General features: G+C 43.0%; 1 protein-coding gene across 1 annotated transcript; it reads right to left on the reverse strand.

Annotated features, from left to right (window-relative positions):
* Positions 1-8,593: 8,593 nt before the first annotated feature.
* clrn1 (clarin 1) lies at positions 8,594-15,833 on the reverse strand. Its single transcript, XM_020660154.3, has 3 exons — positions 15,549-15,833; positions 9,245-9,424; positions 8,594-9,127 (listed from the first exon to the last, which is right to left on the reverse strand). The coding sequence occupies exons 1-3, from the start codon at positions 15,799-15,801 to the stop codon at positions 8,862-8,864; spliced, it is 699 nt and encodes a 232-aa protein (XP_020515810.1). The 5' UTR covers positions 15,802-15,833; the 3' UTR covers positions 8,594-8,861.
* Between the last annotated feature and the right edge of the window lie 1,667 nt (positions 15,834-17,500).

Raw genomic sequence — 17,500 nt, forward strand, 5'->3', positions numbered from 1 at the left:
TTTATACAGTGAATACAGAGTGATTTATACAGTGAAGACAGAGTGATTTATACAATGAAGACAGAGTGATTTATACAGTGAATACAGAATGATTTATACAGTGAATACAGAGTGATTTATACAGTGAATACAGAATGATTTATACAGTGAATACAGAATGATTTATACAGTGAAGACAGAGTGATTTATACAGTGAATACAGAATGATTTATACAGTGAATACAGAATGATTTATACAGTGAAGACAGAGTGATTTATACAGTGAATACAGAATGATTTATACAGTGAATACAGAGTGATTTATACAGTGAATACAGAATGATTTATACAGTGAACACAGAATGATTTATACAGTGAACACAGAATGATTTATACAGTGAACACAGAGTGACTTTTTTACAGTGAACACAGAGTGATTTATACAGTGAATACAGAGTGATTTATACAGTGAAGACAGAGTGATTTATACAATGAAGACAGAGTGATTTATACAGTGAATACAGAATGATTTATACAGTGAATACAGAATGATTTATACAGTGAAGACAGAGTGATTTATACAGTGAATACAGAATGATTTATACAGTGAATACAGAGTGATTTATACAGTGAATACAGAATGATTTATACAGTGAACACAGAATGATTTATACAGTGAACACAGAATGATTTATACAGTGAACACAGAGTGACTTTTTTACAGTGAACACAGAGTGATTTATACAGTGAATACAGAGTGATTTATACAGTGAAGACAGAGTGATTTATACAATGAAGACAGAGTGATTTATACAGTGAATACAGAATGATTTATACAGTGAATACAGAGTGATTTATACAGTGAATACAGAATGATTTATACAGTGAATACAGAGTGATTTATACAGTGAATACAGAATGATTTATACAGTGAATACAGAGTAATTTATACAGTGAATACAGAATGATTTATACAGTGAATACAGAGTGATTTATACAGTGAAGACAGAGTGATTTATACAGTGAACACAGAGTGACTTTTTTACAGTGAAGACAGAGTGATTTATACAGTGAATACAGAATGAGTTATACAGTGAATACAGAATGATTTATACAGTGAATACAGAGTGATTTATACAGTGAATACAGAGTGATTTATACAGTGAACACAGAATGATTTATACAGTGAACACAGAGTGACTTTTTCACAGTGAATACAGAGTGATTTATACAGTGAATACAGAATGATTTATACAGTGAAGACAGAGTGATTTATACAGTGAATACAGAATGATTTATACAGTGAAGACAGAGTGATTTATACAGTGAATACAGAATGACTTTTTTACAGTGAAGACAGAGTGATTTATACAGTGAATACAGAATGATTTATACAGTGAAGACAGAGTGATTTATACAGTGAATACAGAATGATTTATACAGTGAATACAGAATGATTTATACAGTGAACACAGAGTGACTTTTTTACAGTGAATACAGAGTGATTTATACAGTGAATACAGAGTGATTTATACAGTGAATACAGAGTGATTTATACAGTGAATACAGAATGATTTATACAGTGAAGACAGAGTGATTTATACAGTGAAGACAGAGTGATTTATACAGTGAACACAGAGTGACTTTTTTACAGTGAAGACAGAGTGATTTATACAGTGAATACAGAGTGATTTATACAGTGAATACAGAGTGATTTATACAGTGAATACAGAATGATTTATACAGTGAATAGAGTGATTTATACAGTGAAGACAGAGTGATTTATACAGTGAAGACAGAGTGATTTATACAGTGAATACAGAGTGATTTATACAGTGAATACAGAATGATTTATACAGTGAATACAGAGTGATTTATACAGTGAATACAGAGTGATTTATACAGTGAACACAGAGTGACTTTTTTACAGTGAATACAGAGTGATTTATACAGTGAATACAGAATGATTTATACAGTGAATACAGAGTGATTTATACAGTGAATACAGAATGATTTATACAGTGAAGACAGAGTGATTTATACAGTGAAGACAGAGTGATTTATACAGTGAACACAGAGTGACTTTTTTACAGTGAAGACAGAGTGATTTATACAGTGAATACAGAGTGATTTATACAGTGAATACAGAGTGATTTATACAGTGAATACAGAATGATTTATACAGTGAAGACAGAGTGATTTATACAGTGAAGACAGAGTGATTTATACAGTGAACACAGAGTGACTTTTTTACAGTGAAGACAGAGTGATTTATACAGTGAATACAGAGTGATTTATACAGTGAATACAGAGTGATTTATACAGTGAATACAGAATGATTTATACAGTGAATAGAGTGATTTATACAGTGAAGACAGAGTGATTTATACAGTGAAGACAGAGTGATTTATACAGTGAATACAGAGTGATTTATACAGTGAATACAGAATGATTTATACAGTGAATACAGAGTGATTTATACAGTGAATACAGAGTGATTTATACAGTGAACACAGAGTGACTTTTTTACAGTGAACACAGAGTGATTTATACAGTGAATACAGAGTGATTTATACAGTGAAGACAGAGTGATTTATACAATGAAGACAGAGTGATTTATACAGTGAATACAGAATGATTTATACAGTGAATACAGAGTGATTTATACAGTGAATACAGAATGATTTATACAGTGAATACAGAGTGATTTATACAGTGAAGACAGAGTGATTTATACAATGAAGACAGAGTGATTTATACAGTGAATACAGAATGATTTATACAGTGAATACAGAGTGATTTATACAGTGAATACAGAATGATTTATACAGTGAATACAGAATGATTTATACAGTGAAGACAGAGTGATTTATACAGTGAATACAGAATGATTTATACAGTGAATACAGAATGATTTATACAGTGAAGACAGAGTGATTTATACAGTGAATACAGAATGATTTATACAGTGAATACAGAGTGATTTATACAGTGAATACAGAATGATTTATACAGTGAACACAGAATGATTTATACAGTGAACACAGAATGATTTATACAGTGAACACAGAGTGACTTTTTTACAGTGAACACAGAGTGATTTATACAGTGAATACAGAGTGATTTATACAGTGAAGACAGAGTGATTTATACAATGAAGACAGAGTGATTTATACAGTGAATACAGAATGATTTATACAGTGAATACAGAATGATTTATACAGTGAAGACAGAGTGATTTATACAGTGAATACAGAATGATTTATACAGTGAATACAGAGTGATTTATACAGTGAATACAGAATGATTTATACAGTGAACACAGAATGATTTATACAGTGAACACAGAATGATTTATACAGTGAACACAGAGTGACTTTTTTACAGTGAACACAGAGTGATTTATACAGTGAATACAGAGTGATTTATACAGTGAAGACAGAGTGATTTATACAATGAAGACAGAGTGATTTATACAGTGAATACAGAATGATTTATACAGTGAATACAGAGTGATTTATACAGTGAATACAGAATGATTTATACAGTGAATACAGAATGATTTATACAGTGAAGACAGAGTGATTTATACAGTGAATACAGAATGATTTATACAGTGAATACAGAGTGATTTATACAGTGAATACAGAATGATTTATACAGTGAACACAGAATGATTTATACAGTGAAGACAGAGTGATTTATACAGTGAACACAGAATGATTTATACAGTGAAGACAGAGTGATTTATACAGTGAATACAGAGTGATTTATACAGTGAATACAGAATGATTTATACAGTGAATACAGAGTGATTTATACAGTGAATACAGAATGATTTATACAGTGAATACAGAGTGATTTATACAGTGAATACAGAATGATTTATACAGTGAATACAGAGTGATTTATACAGTGAATACAGAATGATTTATACAGTGAATACAGAGTAATTTATACAGTGAATACAGAATGATTTATACAGTGAATACAGAGTGATTTATACAGTGAAGACAGAGTGATTTATACAGTGAACACAGAGTGACTTTTTTACAGTGAAGACAGAGTGATTTATACAGTGAATACAGAATGAGTTATACAGTGAATACAGAATGATTTATACAGTGAATACAGAGTGATTTATACAGTGAATACAGAGTGATTTATACAGTGAACACAGAATGATTTATACAGTGAACACAGAGTGACTTTTTCACAGTGAATACAGAGTGATTTATACAGTGAATACAGAATGATTTATACAGTGAAGACAGAGTGATTTATACAGTGAATACAGAATGATTTATACAGTGAAGACAGAGTGATTTATACAGTGAATACAGAATGACTTTTTTACAGTGAAGACAGAGTGATTTATACAGTGAATACAGAATGATTTATACAGTGAAGACAGAGTGATTTATACAGTGAATACAGAATGATTTATACAGTGAATACAGAATGATTTATACAGTGAACACAGAGTGACTTTTTTACAGTGAATACAGAGTGATTTATACAGTGAATACAGAGTGATTTATACAGTGAATACAGAGTGATTTATACAGTGAATACAGAATGATTTATACAGTGAAGACAGAGTGATTTATACAGTGAAGACAGAGTGATTTATACAGTGAACACAGAGTGACTTTTTTACAGTGAAGACAGAGTGATTTATACAGTGAATACAGAGTGATTTATACAGTGAATACAGAGTGATTTATACAGTGAATACAGAATGATTTATACAGTGAATAGAGTGATTTATACAGTGAAGACAGAGTGATTTATACAGTGAAGACAGAGTGATTTATACAGTGAATACAGAGTGATTTATACAGTGAATACAGAATGATTTATACAGTGAATACAGAGTGATTTATACAGTGAATACAGAGTGATTTATACAGTGAACACAGAGTGACTTTTTTACAGTGAACACAGAGTGATTTATACAGTGAATACAGAGTGATTTATACAGTGAAGACAGAGTGATTTATACAATGAAGACAGAGTGATTTATACAGTGAATACAGAATGATTTATACAGTGAATACAGAGTGATTTATACAGTGAATACAGAATGATTTATACAGTGAAGACAGAGTGATTTATACAGTGAAGACAGAGTGATTTATACAGTGAATACAGAATGATTTATACAGTGAATACAGAGTGATTTATACAGTGAATACAGAATGATTTATACAGTGAACACAGAATGATTTATACAGTGAACACAGAATGATTTATACAGTGAACACAGAGTGACTTTTTTACAGTGAACACAGAGTGATTTATACAGTGAATACAGAGTGATTTATACAGTGAAGACAGAGTGATTTATACAATGAAGACAGAGTGATTTATACAGTGAATACAGAATGATTTATACAGTGAATACAGAGTGATTTATACAGTGAATACAGAATGATTTATACAGTGAATACAGAATGATTTATACAGTGAAGACAGAGTGATTTATACAGTGAATACAGAATGATTTATACAGTGAATACAGAATGATTTATACAGTGAAGACAGAGTGATTTATACAGTGAATACAGAATGATTTATACAGTGAATACAGAGTGATTTATACAGTGAATACAGAATGATTCATACAGTGAACACAGAATGATTTATACAGTGAACACAGAATGATTTATACAGTGAACACAGAGTGACTTTTTTACAGTGAACACAGAGTGATTTATACAGTGAATACAGAGTGATTTATACAGTGAAGACAGAGTGATTTATACAATGAAGACAGAGTGATTTATACAGTGAATACAGAATGATTTATACAGTGAATACAGAGTGATTTATACAGTGAATACAGAATGATTTATACAGTGAATACAGAATGATTTATACAGTGAAGACAGAGTGATTTATACAGTGAATACAGAATGATTTATACAGTGAATACAGAGTGATTTATACAGTGAATACAGAATGATTTATACAGTGAACACAGAATGATTTATACATTGAAGACAGAGTGATTTATACAGTGAACACAGAATGATTTATACAGTGAAGACAGAGTGATTTATACAGTGAATACAGAGTGATTTATACAGTGAATACAGAATGATTTATACAGTGAATACAGAGTGATTTATACAGTGAATACAGAATGATTTATACAGTGAACACAGAGTGACTTTTTTACAGTGAATACGGAATGATTTATACAGTGAAGACAGAGTGATTTATACAGTGAAGACAGAGTGATTTGTACAGTGAATACAGAATGATTTATACAGTGAAGACAGAGTGATTTATACAGTGAATACAGAATGATTTATACAGTGAACACAGATTGACTTTTTTACAGTGAATACAGAATGATTTATACAGTGAAGACAGAGTGATTTATACAGTGAATACAGAATGATTTATACAGTGAACACAGAGTGATTTATACAGTGAATACAGAATGATTTATACAGTGAATACAGAATGATTTATACAGTGAATACAAAGTGATTTATACAGTGAAGACAGAGTGATTTATACAGTGAATACAGAATGATTTATACAGTGAATACAGAGTGATTTATACAGTGAAGACAGAGTGATTTATACAGTGAAGACAGAGTGATTTATACAGTGAATACAGAATGATTTATACAGTGAATACAGAATGATTTATACAGTGAACACAGAGTGACTTTTTTACAGTGAATACAGAATGATTTATACAGTGAAGACAGAGTGATTTATACAGTGAATACAGAATGATTCATACAGTGAACACAGAGTGACTTTTTTACAGTGAATACAGAGTGATTTATACAGTGAAGACAGAGTGATTTTACACAGTGAATACAGAGTGATTTATACAGTGAACACAGAGTGATTTATACAGTGAATACAGAATGATTCATACAGTGAAGACAGAGTGATTTATACAGTGAATACAGAGTGATTTTTACACAGTTCTTAGAATCTGTTTTACAGTGAATACAGAGTGATTTTACACAGTGAATACAGAGTGATTTATACAGTGAATACAGAGTGATTTTTACACAGTTATTAGAATCTGTTTTATAGTGCACAGGAAGCTTTAAGGCAGCTGGTCTCAGTAGGAGGATGAAATTTTGGACTTTAATTGTTGTCCTTTTGAACAGGACACCACCATTAAACAAACAATGAGACAACACGACACTGCCCCCCCCTCGGTGGTCGTTTCCTCAGATCGGTTTAATTCACTCTGAGCCATCAGCACGTCCAGGTGAGACGGACGGACGGTGTTGATGTCACTGCAGGGGGGAGAAGACCTGCTGCTGCCTTTTTCAGAGTCCAGATCCAGACCATCTTCAGGGGAGGGGAAATCTGACTCTGCTCCAGGTCATGATGTCACACCTCTGTCAGCTGATCGATCTGAGTCCAACTCTCTCTTTGTAACATGTCTTTGACTCCGCCCCCTGCTGAAAACAGGTGTTAGCACCTCTGTTCACCTGCTGCTCAACAGGTAGACTACAGTGGATCTGAAGCTTTTATTCTGAAGGGCCATAAAGAGCACAAGATAGATGATAGATGATTCTTTATTGATCCCGAGGGAAATTCAAATAATAACATATAACATCATAACATCATTAACAGAGCTGGACGTGATGCTGGACTGTATTTAGTGATTTAATGGTTGTCTGCTGTCAGTCGTAGTACACCATCTGGCCACCACTGGCAGCATTGAGCATGCTGATACTAAGAAACCTGTGTTCTGCTCAAACACCCATGGATTGAAGAAAAAGTGCAGAGTCTGTCTCCTGCAGTGAGTCAGTCCTCATAGAGCTCTATGTTAAAATGTTTAACTTTACAGCTGCAGTTCCTCCAGTGTCCACTAGAGTCTGTCTCCGGCAGTGAGTCAGTCCCCATAGAGCCCCATGTTAAAATGTTTAACTTTACAGCTGCAGTTCCTCCAGTGTCCACTAGAGTCTGTCTCCGGCAGTGAGTCAGTCCCCATAGAGCTCTATGTTAAAATAAACATGTTTACATCCTGGTATAAAAACAGTTTGGGTCTCTAGAGCTCATTTCTCTCTTCAAGTGTTCGGGCTGAATGTTTATATAACTCACCTGTTTACATTATATTAAGGCTTAAAGGGATGTAGAATTAAGGGGCGTGGCCTCTTTGAGTGACAGGTGGGAGCTGCTAGCTGTCTGCTAGGTGTCCCCTCAATTAACTCAGTGGGTCAGCTGCAGTTATGGGGGCCGAGCACTGACCTCGAAGCGAGGACCCTATCGCAATGCAAGGAATTCTTATTATTGTTGCTGTCCAATAAAAGGACATTTTGAAGGTTTGAATGTCCCCAAATCTGCATACAACAGATACAACATACCCACCTGTCAGTCAAAGAGACCACGCCCCTAATAATGAATAACTTGTATTCTTCAACAGCCACTAGTGGACAATTGAGGAACTGCACTTTGCATGATCTTTATTATTGGACGCTGGAGGTTTCTGTGATCAGCTGATGTGAGTCACCATGTTTTAGAATCATTATGATTACACGTCGGCTCCACCCTCTAACCAAATATGGTCACTTCTGGCTCCAATAAAACTAGACTCGAGAACGCCACATAAACGTATGAAAGCATGTTTACCATGAAAAGTTGTTTATTTTCTTCGTTGACAACATGTTTATAAACAGGAAGTGACTGTAAGTCTAAATAAACATCTTTATCTCTGTGACCTCACCACGTCAACTACATAAACCTCTTGTTTCAGCTCCTCCCACACAGGAAGTGATGCATGTTTCAGCTCCTCCCACACAGGAAGTGATGCATGTTTCACCTCCTCCCACACAGGAAGTGATGCGTTTATTGTTTTTGTTGATTCCTCCACAGTCTCGTGGTCCTTCAGGTCATCAGTACATGAGGTCGGCCGCCCCCCCACCAAGCTCCGCCTCTTTACTCTGGTGGAAGGGGAAGCGGACCCCGGCGAGGCGTGTCAGCAGGAGGTTGGCGACGTGCAGGAAGAAGACGAGGACGTAGAGCCAGAAGCAGCGGTCGTAGTTCTCTCTGTACGTCTGGAACTCAAAGTTGACCTCGTTGAAGTTGACGATGCGATCCGACAGGTGATGCAGCTTCACCTCCGACACGAACAGGATCATCACCACGCAGCTGCACACACCTGAGGACACACACAGCATGAAGCTCCGCCCACAACACCTACTCTCTAATGCTTAGATTCAACTGGCTGGTTTCCCACAATGCACTGGGTCAGCCGAGGAGGGGAGGGGCTTCTCACAGCTTATGAAGGTCCACAGGTAAAGTCCCATGGGGCCTTGCAGCGTCTCGTACGGACGGCCAAACGCGTTGAAGAAGAAGAAGCCGGTCGCCACGGACGAGAAGAGGATGACGACACCACAGAAGAAGATAACGGACACGTGGAGGCCGGACGGGACGGCGCTCAGCAGGTCAGGGAAGACTGAGAGAGAGACAGGTGAGAGGTGAGACAGGTGAGAGAGGAGACAGGTGAGACAGGTAGGAGATGAGACAGGTGAGACAGGTGAGACAGGTGAAAGGTGAGACATGAGACAGGTGAAACAGGTGAGAGGTGAGACATGAGACAGGAGAGAGGTGAGACAGGTGAGACAGGTGACAGAGGAGACAGGTAAGAGGTGAGACAGGTGAGAGATGAGACAGGAGAAAGGTGAGACAGGAGAGAGGTGAGACAGGTGAGAGAGGAGACAGGTGAGACAGGTAGGAGATGAGACAGGTGAGACAGGTGAGAGGTGAGACAGGTGAGACAGGAGAGAGGTGAGACAGGTGAGACAGGAGAGAGGTGAGACAGGTGAGAGGTGAGACATGAGACAGGTAGGAGATGAGACAGGTGAGACAGGTGAGAGGTGAGAGGTGAGACAGGTGAGACAGGTGAGACAGGAGAGAGGTGAGACATGAGACAGGTAGGAGATGAGACAGGTGAGACAGGTGAGACAGGTGAGAGGTGAGACAGGTGAGACAGGTAGGAGATGAGACAGGTGAAACAGGTGAGAGGTGAGACAGGTGAGAGGTGAGACATGAGACAGGAGAGAGGTGAGACAGGAGAGAGGTGAGACAGGTGAGAGAGGTGAGAGGTGAGACATGAGACAGGTGAGACAGGAGAGAGGTGAGACAGGTGACAGAGGAGACAGGTAAGAGATGAGACAGGTGAGACAGGAGACAGGTGAGACAGGTGAGACAGGTGAGAGGAGACAGGTGAGAGATGAGACAGGAGAGAGGTGAGACAGGAGAGAGTTGAGACTGGTAAGAGGAGAGACAGACACACACACACACACACACACACACACACACACAGACACAGACACAGACACACACACACACACACACACACACACACACACACACACACACACACACACACACACACACACACACACACACACACACACACACACACACACACACACAGAGCAGCTTTGTTCCGGCTTCGTTCTGATCACTCAGGCAGAAGTTCGTTAGTGAAGCTCGGCTGCTCTCGTTAATTCAGACACTCTGCTCTCTGATTGGTCCTTCAGCCTCATCACACAAAACCCTCACTGTTCCACAGAACTCATCCTCTGTCCCCTTCATGGTCATGTGATCACTCTCTGTTCCACAGAACTCATCCTCTGTCCCCTTCATGGTGGAGCAGTGACCAGAGAACTTTATGCACAAGGAGGTCTGATCTAAAACAAACTGCTCAAATGAACCATCTGCTAACGTCTCAGGTGTCAAATCAATCACCTGACACCAATATATCCATCTGAATCTGTGTGACACCCCTGTGACATCCCTGTGACACCCCTGTGACATCCCTGTAATATCCCTGTGACACCCCTGTGACACCCCTGTGACATCCCTGTGACATCCCTGTGACATCCCTGTGACATCCCTGTGACACCCCTGTAATATCCCTGTGACACCCCTGTGACACCCCTGTGACACCCCTGTAATATCCCTGTAATATCCCTGTAATATCCCTGTGACACCCCTGTGACACCCCTGTAATATCCCTGTGACACCCCTGTGACATCCCTGTAATATCCCTGTGACACCCCTGTGACACCCCTGTGACACCCCTGTAATATCCCTGTGACACCCCTGTGACACCCCTGTGACACCCCTGTAATATCCCTGTAATATCCCTGTAATATCCCTGTGACACCCCTGTGACACCCCTGTAATATCCCTGTGACACCCCTGTGACATCCCTGTAATATCCCTGTGACACCCCTGTGACACCCCTGTAATATCCCTGTGACACCCCTGTGACATCCCTGTGACATCCCTGTGACACCCCTGTGACATCCCTGTGACATCCCTGTGACACCCCTGTGACATCCCTGTAATATCCCTGTGACACCCCTGTGACACCCCTGTAATATCCCTGTGACACCCCTGTGACACCCCTGTAATATCCCTGTGACACCCCTGTGACACCCCTGTGACACCCCTGTGACATCCCTGTGACACCCCTGTGACACCCCTGTAATATCCCTGTGACACCCCTGTGACACCCCTGTAATATCCCTGTGACACCCCTGTGACACCCCTGTGACACCCCTGTGACATCCCTGTGACATCCCTGTGACACCCCTGTGACATCCCTGTGACATCCCTGTGACACCCCTGTGACATCCCTGTGACATCCCTGTGACACCCCTGTGACATCCCTGTAATATCCCTGTGACACCCCTGTGACACCCCTGTAATATCCCTGTGACACCCCTGTGACACCCCTGTAATATCCCTGTGACACCCCTGTGACACCCCTGTGACACCCCTGTGACACCCCTGTGACATCCCTGTGACACCCCTGTAATATCCCTGTGACATCCCTGTGACATCCCTGTGACATCCCTGTGACACCCCTGTAATATCCCTGTAATATCCCTGTGACATCCCTGTGACACCCCTGTGACACCCCTGTGACACCCCTGTGACACCCCTGTGACACCCCTGTGACACCCCTGTAATATCCCTGTAATATCCCTGTGACACCCCTGTGACACCCCTGTGACACCCCTGTGACACCCCTGTAATATCCCTGTAATATCCCTGTGACACCCCTGTGACACCCCTGTGACACCCCTGTGACACCCCTGTAATATCCCTGTGACACCCCTGTGACATCCCTGTGACACCCCTGTGACATCCCTGTGACACCCCTGTGACATCCCTGTAATATCCCTGTGACATCCCTGTGACACCCCTGTGACATCCCTGTGACACCCCTGTGACACCCCTGTAATATCCCTGTAATATCCCTGTGACACCCCTGTGACACCCCTGTGACACCCCTGTAATATCCCTGTGACACCCCTGTGACATCCCTGTGACACCCCTGTGACACCCCTGTGACATCCCTGTGACACCCCTGTGACACCCCTGTGACATCCCTGTGACATCCCTGTGACACCCCTGTGACATCCCTGTAATATCCCTGTGACACCCCTGTGACACCCCTGTGACACCCCTGTGACATCCCTGTGACATCCCTGTGACACCCCTGTGACATCCCTGTGACATCCCTGTGACACCCCTGTGACATCCCTGTGACATCCCTGTGACATCCCTGTGACACCCCTGTGACATCCCTGTGACACCCCTGTAATATCCCTGTGACACCCCTGTGACATCCCTGTGACATCCCTGTAATATCCCTGTGACATCCCTGTGACACCCCTGTGACACCCCTGTGACATCCCTGTGACATCCCTGTGACATCCCTGTGACACCCCTGTGACATCCCTGTGACACCCCTGTGACATCCCTGTGACATCCCTGTGACATCCCTGTGACACCCCTGTGACACCCCTGTGACATCCCTGTGACATCCCTGTGACATCCCTGTGACACCCCTGTGACATCCCTGTGACATCCCTGTGACATCCCTGTGACACCCCTGTGACATCCCTGTGACACCCCTGTGACATCCCTGTGACACCCCTGTGACACCCCTGTGACATCCCTGTGACACCCCTGTGACATCCCTGTGACACCCCTGTGACACCCCTGTGACATCCCTGTGACATCCCTGTGACACCCCTGTGACACCCCTGTGACATCCCTGTGACATCCCTGTGACATCCCTGTGACACCCCTGTGACACCCCTGTGACATCCCTGTAATATCCCTGTGACATCCCTGTAATATCCCTGTGACACCCCTGTGACATCCCTGTAATATCCCTGTAATATCCCTGTGACACCCCTGTGACATCCCTGTAATATCCCTGTGACATCCCTGTAATATCCCTGTAATATCCCTGTGACACCCCTGTGACATCCCTGTAATATCCCTGTGACATCCCTGTAATATCCCTGTGACATCCCTGTGACACCCCTGTGACACCCCTGTGACACCCCTGTGACATCCCTGTGACATCCCTGTGACACCCCTGTGACATCCCTGTAATATCCCTGTGACATCCCTGTAATATCCCTGTGACATCCCTGTGACATCCCTGTAATATCCCTGTGACACCCCTGTGACATCCCTGTGACACCCCTGTGACATCCCTGTAATATCCCTGTGACACCCCTGTGACACCCCTGTGACACCCCTGTAATATCCCTGTGACATCCCTGTGACACCCCTGTGACACCCCTGTGACATCCCTGTAATATCCCTGTGACACCCCTGTGACACCCCTGTGACATCCCTGTAATATCCCTGTGACATCCCTGTGACACCCCTGTGACACCCCTGTAATATCCCTGTAATATCCCTGTGACACCCCTGTGACACCCCTGTGACACCCCTGTGACATCCCTTCAAATTCTTTGTTGACCTGACTTTAATGCTCTGAGGTCACAGGTGGTCATGTGATCACTCAGGGTCTCTTATGGACAGGTGAGTTTAGAGGATCGGACGAGGTAGGTCCAAAGTAGTCCTGACTCTGTGAGTAAATCTCTTCATATTAACCTGTGACATGCAGGAGCATGTTGTTACCCAGGAAGAAGACTCATCCCTGATCACGTCTATTTACAGAAGCTCTGAATTATTCACAGCCTTCAGCGACTACAGCTCATCAATAACCAATGAGCAGGTGAGACCTTACCTGGGCATCACCTGGAAAAAAGGTGCACAGTATACAACACACCCGTCCACAGGTAAAACACACAGTATACAACACACCTGTCCACAGGTAAAACACAATATTAAACACACCTGTCCACAGGTAAAACACACAGTATACAACACACCTGTGGACAGGTAAAACACACAGTATACAACACACCTGTCCACAGGTAAAACACACAGTATACAACACACCTGTCCACAGGTAAAACACACAGTATACAACACACCTGTCCACAGGTAAAACACAGTATTAAACACACCTGTCCACAGGTAAAACACACAGTATACAACACACCCGTCCACAGGTAAAACACACAGTATACAACACACCAGTCCACAGGTAAAACACAGTAAACAACACACCTGTCCACAGGTAAAACACACAGTATACAACACACCCGTCCACAGGTAAAACACACAGTATACAACACACCTGTGGACAGGTAAAACACACAGTATACAACACACCCGTCCACAGGTAAAACACACAGTATACAACACACCAGTCCACAGGTAAAACACAGTAAACAACACACCTGTCCACAGGTAAAACACACAGTATACAACACACCCGTCCACAGGTAAAACACACAGTATACAACACACCTGTCCACAGGTAAAACACACAGTAAACAACACACCAGTCCACAGGTAAAACACACAGTAAACAACACACCTGTCCACAGGTAAAACACACAGTAAACAACACACCAGTCCACAGGTAAAACACATAAACAACACACCAGTCCACAGGTAACACACAGTAAACAACACACCTGTCCATAGGTAAAACACACAGTAAACAACACACCAGTCCACAGGTAACACACATAAACAACACACCAGTCCACAGGTAACACACAGTAAACAACACACCTGTCCATAGGTAAAACACACAGTAAACAACACACCTGTCCACAGGTAAAACACACAGTATACAACACACCTGTCCACAGGTAAAACACACAGTAAACAACACACCAGTCCACAGGTAAAACACACAGTATACAACACACCTGTCCACAGGTAACACACACAGTAAACAACACACCTGTCCACAGGTAACACACAGTATACAACACACCTGTCCACAGGTAAAACATACAGTAAACAACACACCAGTCCACAGGTAACACACAGTATACAACACACCTGTCCACAGGTAACACACAGTATACAACACACCTGTCCACAGGTAACACACACAGTAAACAACACACCTGTCCACAGGTAAAACACACAGTAAACAACACACCTGTCCACAGGTAAAACACACAGTAAACAACACACCTGTCCACAGGTAACACACAGTAAACAACACACCAGTCCACAGGTAAAACACACAGTAAACAACACACCTGTCCACAGGTAAAACACACAGTAAACAACACACCTGTCCACAGGTAACACACAGTATACAACACACCTGTCCACAGGTAACACACACACAGTTAACAACACACCTGTCCAGGTGTTTCACTCACATGAGAAGCGGGACGGCCGCCCCCCCAGCCCGCACGCCTTCACCCTCTCTCCGTGAAAGAGCCCGTAGCTCAGCTGACCCAGGAACTTGTCCAGTTCCGGTCCGGTGGCGTTGACGAGGTCGGCCCCGGTCCGGCATAGCACGGTCCCGCGGAGCCAGAACGGAAGCCCGGCGGCCACCGCGGCCGTGAGCGCGCAGGAGAAGCCGAGGAGGCCGCAGAGCGAGAAGAGGAGCTGCTTCTGTCTGCTCGGCATGGCGGGAGGGTGGAGGGAGGAGGGAGGAGGAGGGTGGAGGGAGGAGGAGGAGGGTGGAGGCGGGTGGAGGGAGGAGGGAGGAGGGAGGAGGAGGGAGGAGGGAGGCAGGACGTCAGGCTGCAGGACCTGGGGGAGGAGGACCGGAAGCTGACCCCCCCTCACAACCCACAAACAGAGACAGTTTGATCAGAACCTCCGACAGAGCTCACGTCATGACGCCTCAGTGACTCCCAGGTCACCATGGCAACAGGGGGTAGGCAACACAGACGGGGGGGGGGGGGGGGGGGGGAGGATCCGGCCAGTAAAGTTTTTCTTATAAGATTTATTTTATACTAATGATAACATCCACAAATAAAACATGATGTAAAAATAACATGAGTGACACCTTAATGGGGGGGGGTTCTTCTTCTTCTTCTTCTTCTTCTTCTTCTTCTTCTTCTTCTTGTGAGAGGAGTGTGAGTGGAAGAGCAGGAGAGTTTGAACTCGTTTTTCTGCAGTTTTTCTGTCTTTTTTCTTGTTTGTATAGATGTAGGTGTTAGTTGTTTAGTTGAGTGTTTGTCGGGGTTTATTTAGTTTTGGGGGTTTTGGGGGTTTTGGGGGGTTTTACCGGCCAGGTGTTGTCTCCAGTCACCATGGTGAACAGCGGGTTTTTTTCCAAGCTGACACGGAAGCATGGCATCAAAGTGGGTGCCAGCTCTCTGTGCAGCGTGGAGGATGTGGCTTTGGCTGTGGGAGAGCTGATCGGACGTATGAATGGATCTGTTGTCCTAGCTGTCCAGACATGGGAAGGTGGTGTCTCCCATTAGAAAAGTTTTGTCTGGCTGTAAATCCTCTGTTGAAACATGTTGTCTCTCATCGGAGGCAACTAACCGTCATGAGGAGTTTAATATCCACTTTCATGTGCGAGTGGAAGATTTTGATTATGTTTTGTTTGTGACGTCCTCAAATATGAAATGTTTCAGTTGTGGTGAAGAGGGACATGGCATTAAAGTGTGTCCTAAACGGGCCAACTCGGCTCCGCCCGGCGCGGGGGAGCAGAACCCGGAGGTGCAGGGGTCTGGTCCAGAGGGCGACAGGCCGCTGCAGGGGCGACAGGACGCTGCAGGGTCGACAGGACGCTGCGGGGCGACAGGACGCTGCGGGGCGACAGGACGCTGCAGGGTCGACAGGACGCTGCGGGGCGACAGGACGCTGCGGGGCGACAGGACGCTGCGGGGCGACAGGCCGCTGCGGGGCGACAGGACGCTGCAGGGCGACAGGACGCTGCAGGGTCGACAGGACGCTGCAGGGCGACAGGACGCTGCAGGGTCGACAGGCCGCTGCAGGGCGACAGGACGCTGCAGGGCAACAGGACGCTGCGGGGCGACAGGCCGCTGCGGGGCGACAGGACGCTGCAGGGCAGCCTGTCAGTGCAGAAGGTGGTGCGGTCGCGCACAGCGGCAGCTCTGACAAACAATCAGAGAAAGGTGGTGAATTGTGTGGAGTAGCGGTGTCGCTGGGAGGAACAGTGAGGGAGGTAAAATGGCACATTTATGCACTTTATTGAGTGACCTTGACCTTGACCTTGACCTTGACCTTGACCTTGACCTTGGTGTTGTTTTTCAGGTCCTGTTTTTATCAGTGGAATCCGTTACAGAAAAGAAACTAAATTGAAGTGCCAACTTTTGAACTTTTTAATTGGTGAAGCGAAATTAGCTAT

This window comes from Labrus bergylta, chromosome 11, assembly GCF_963930695.1.
Source record: "Labrus bergylta chromosome 11, fLabBer1.1, whole genome shotgun sequence".
Classification (NCBI taxonomy): Eukaryota; Metazoa; Chordata; class Actinopteri; order Labriformes; family Labridae; genus Labrus; species Labrus bergylta.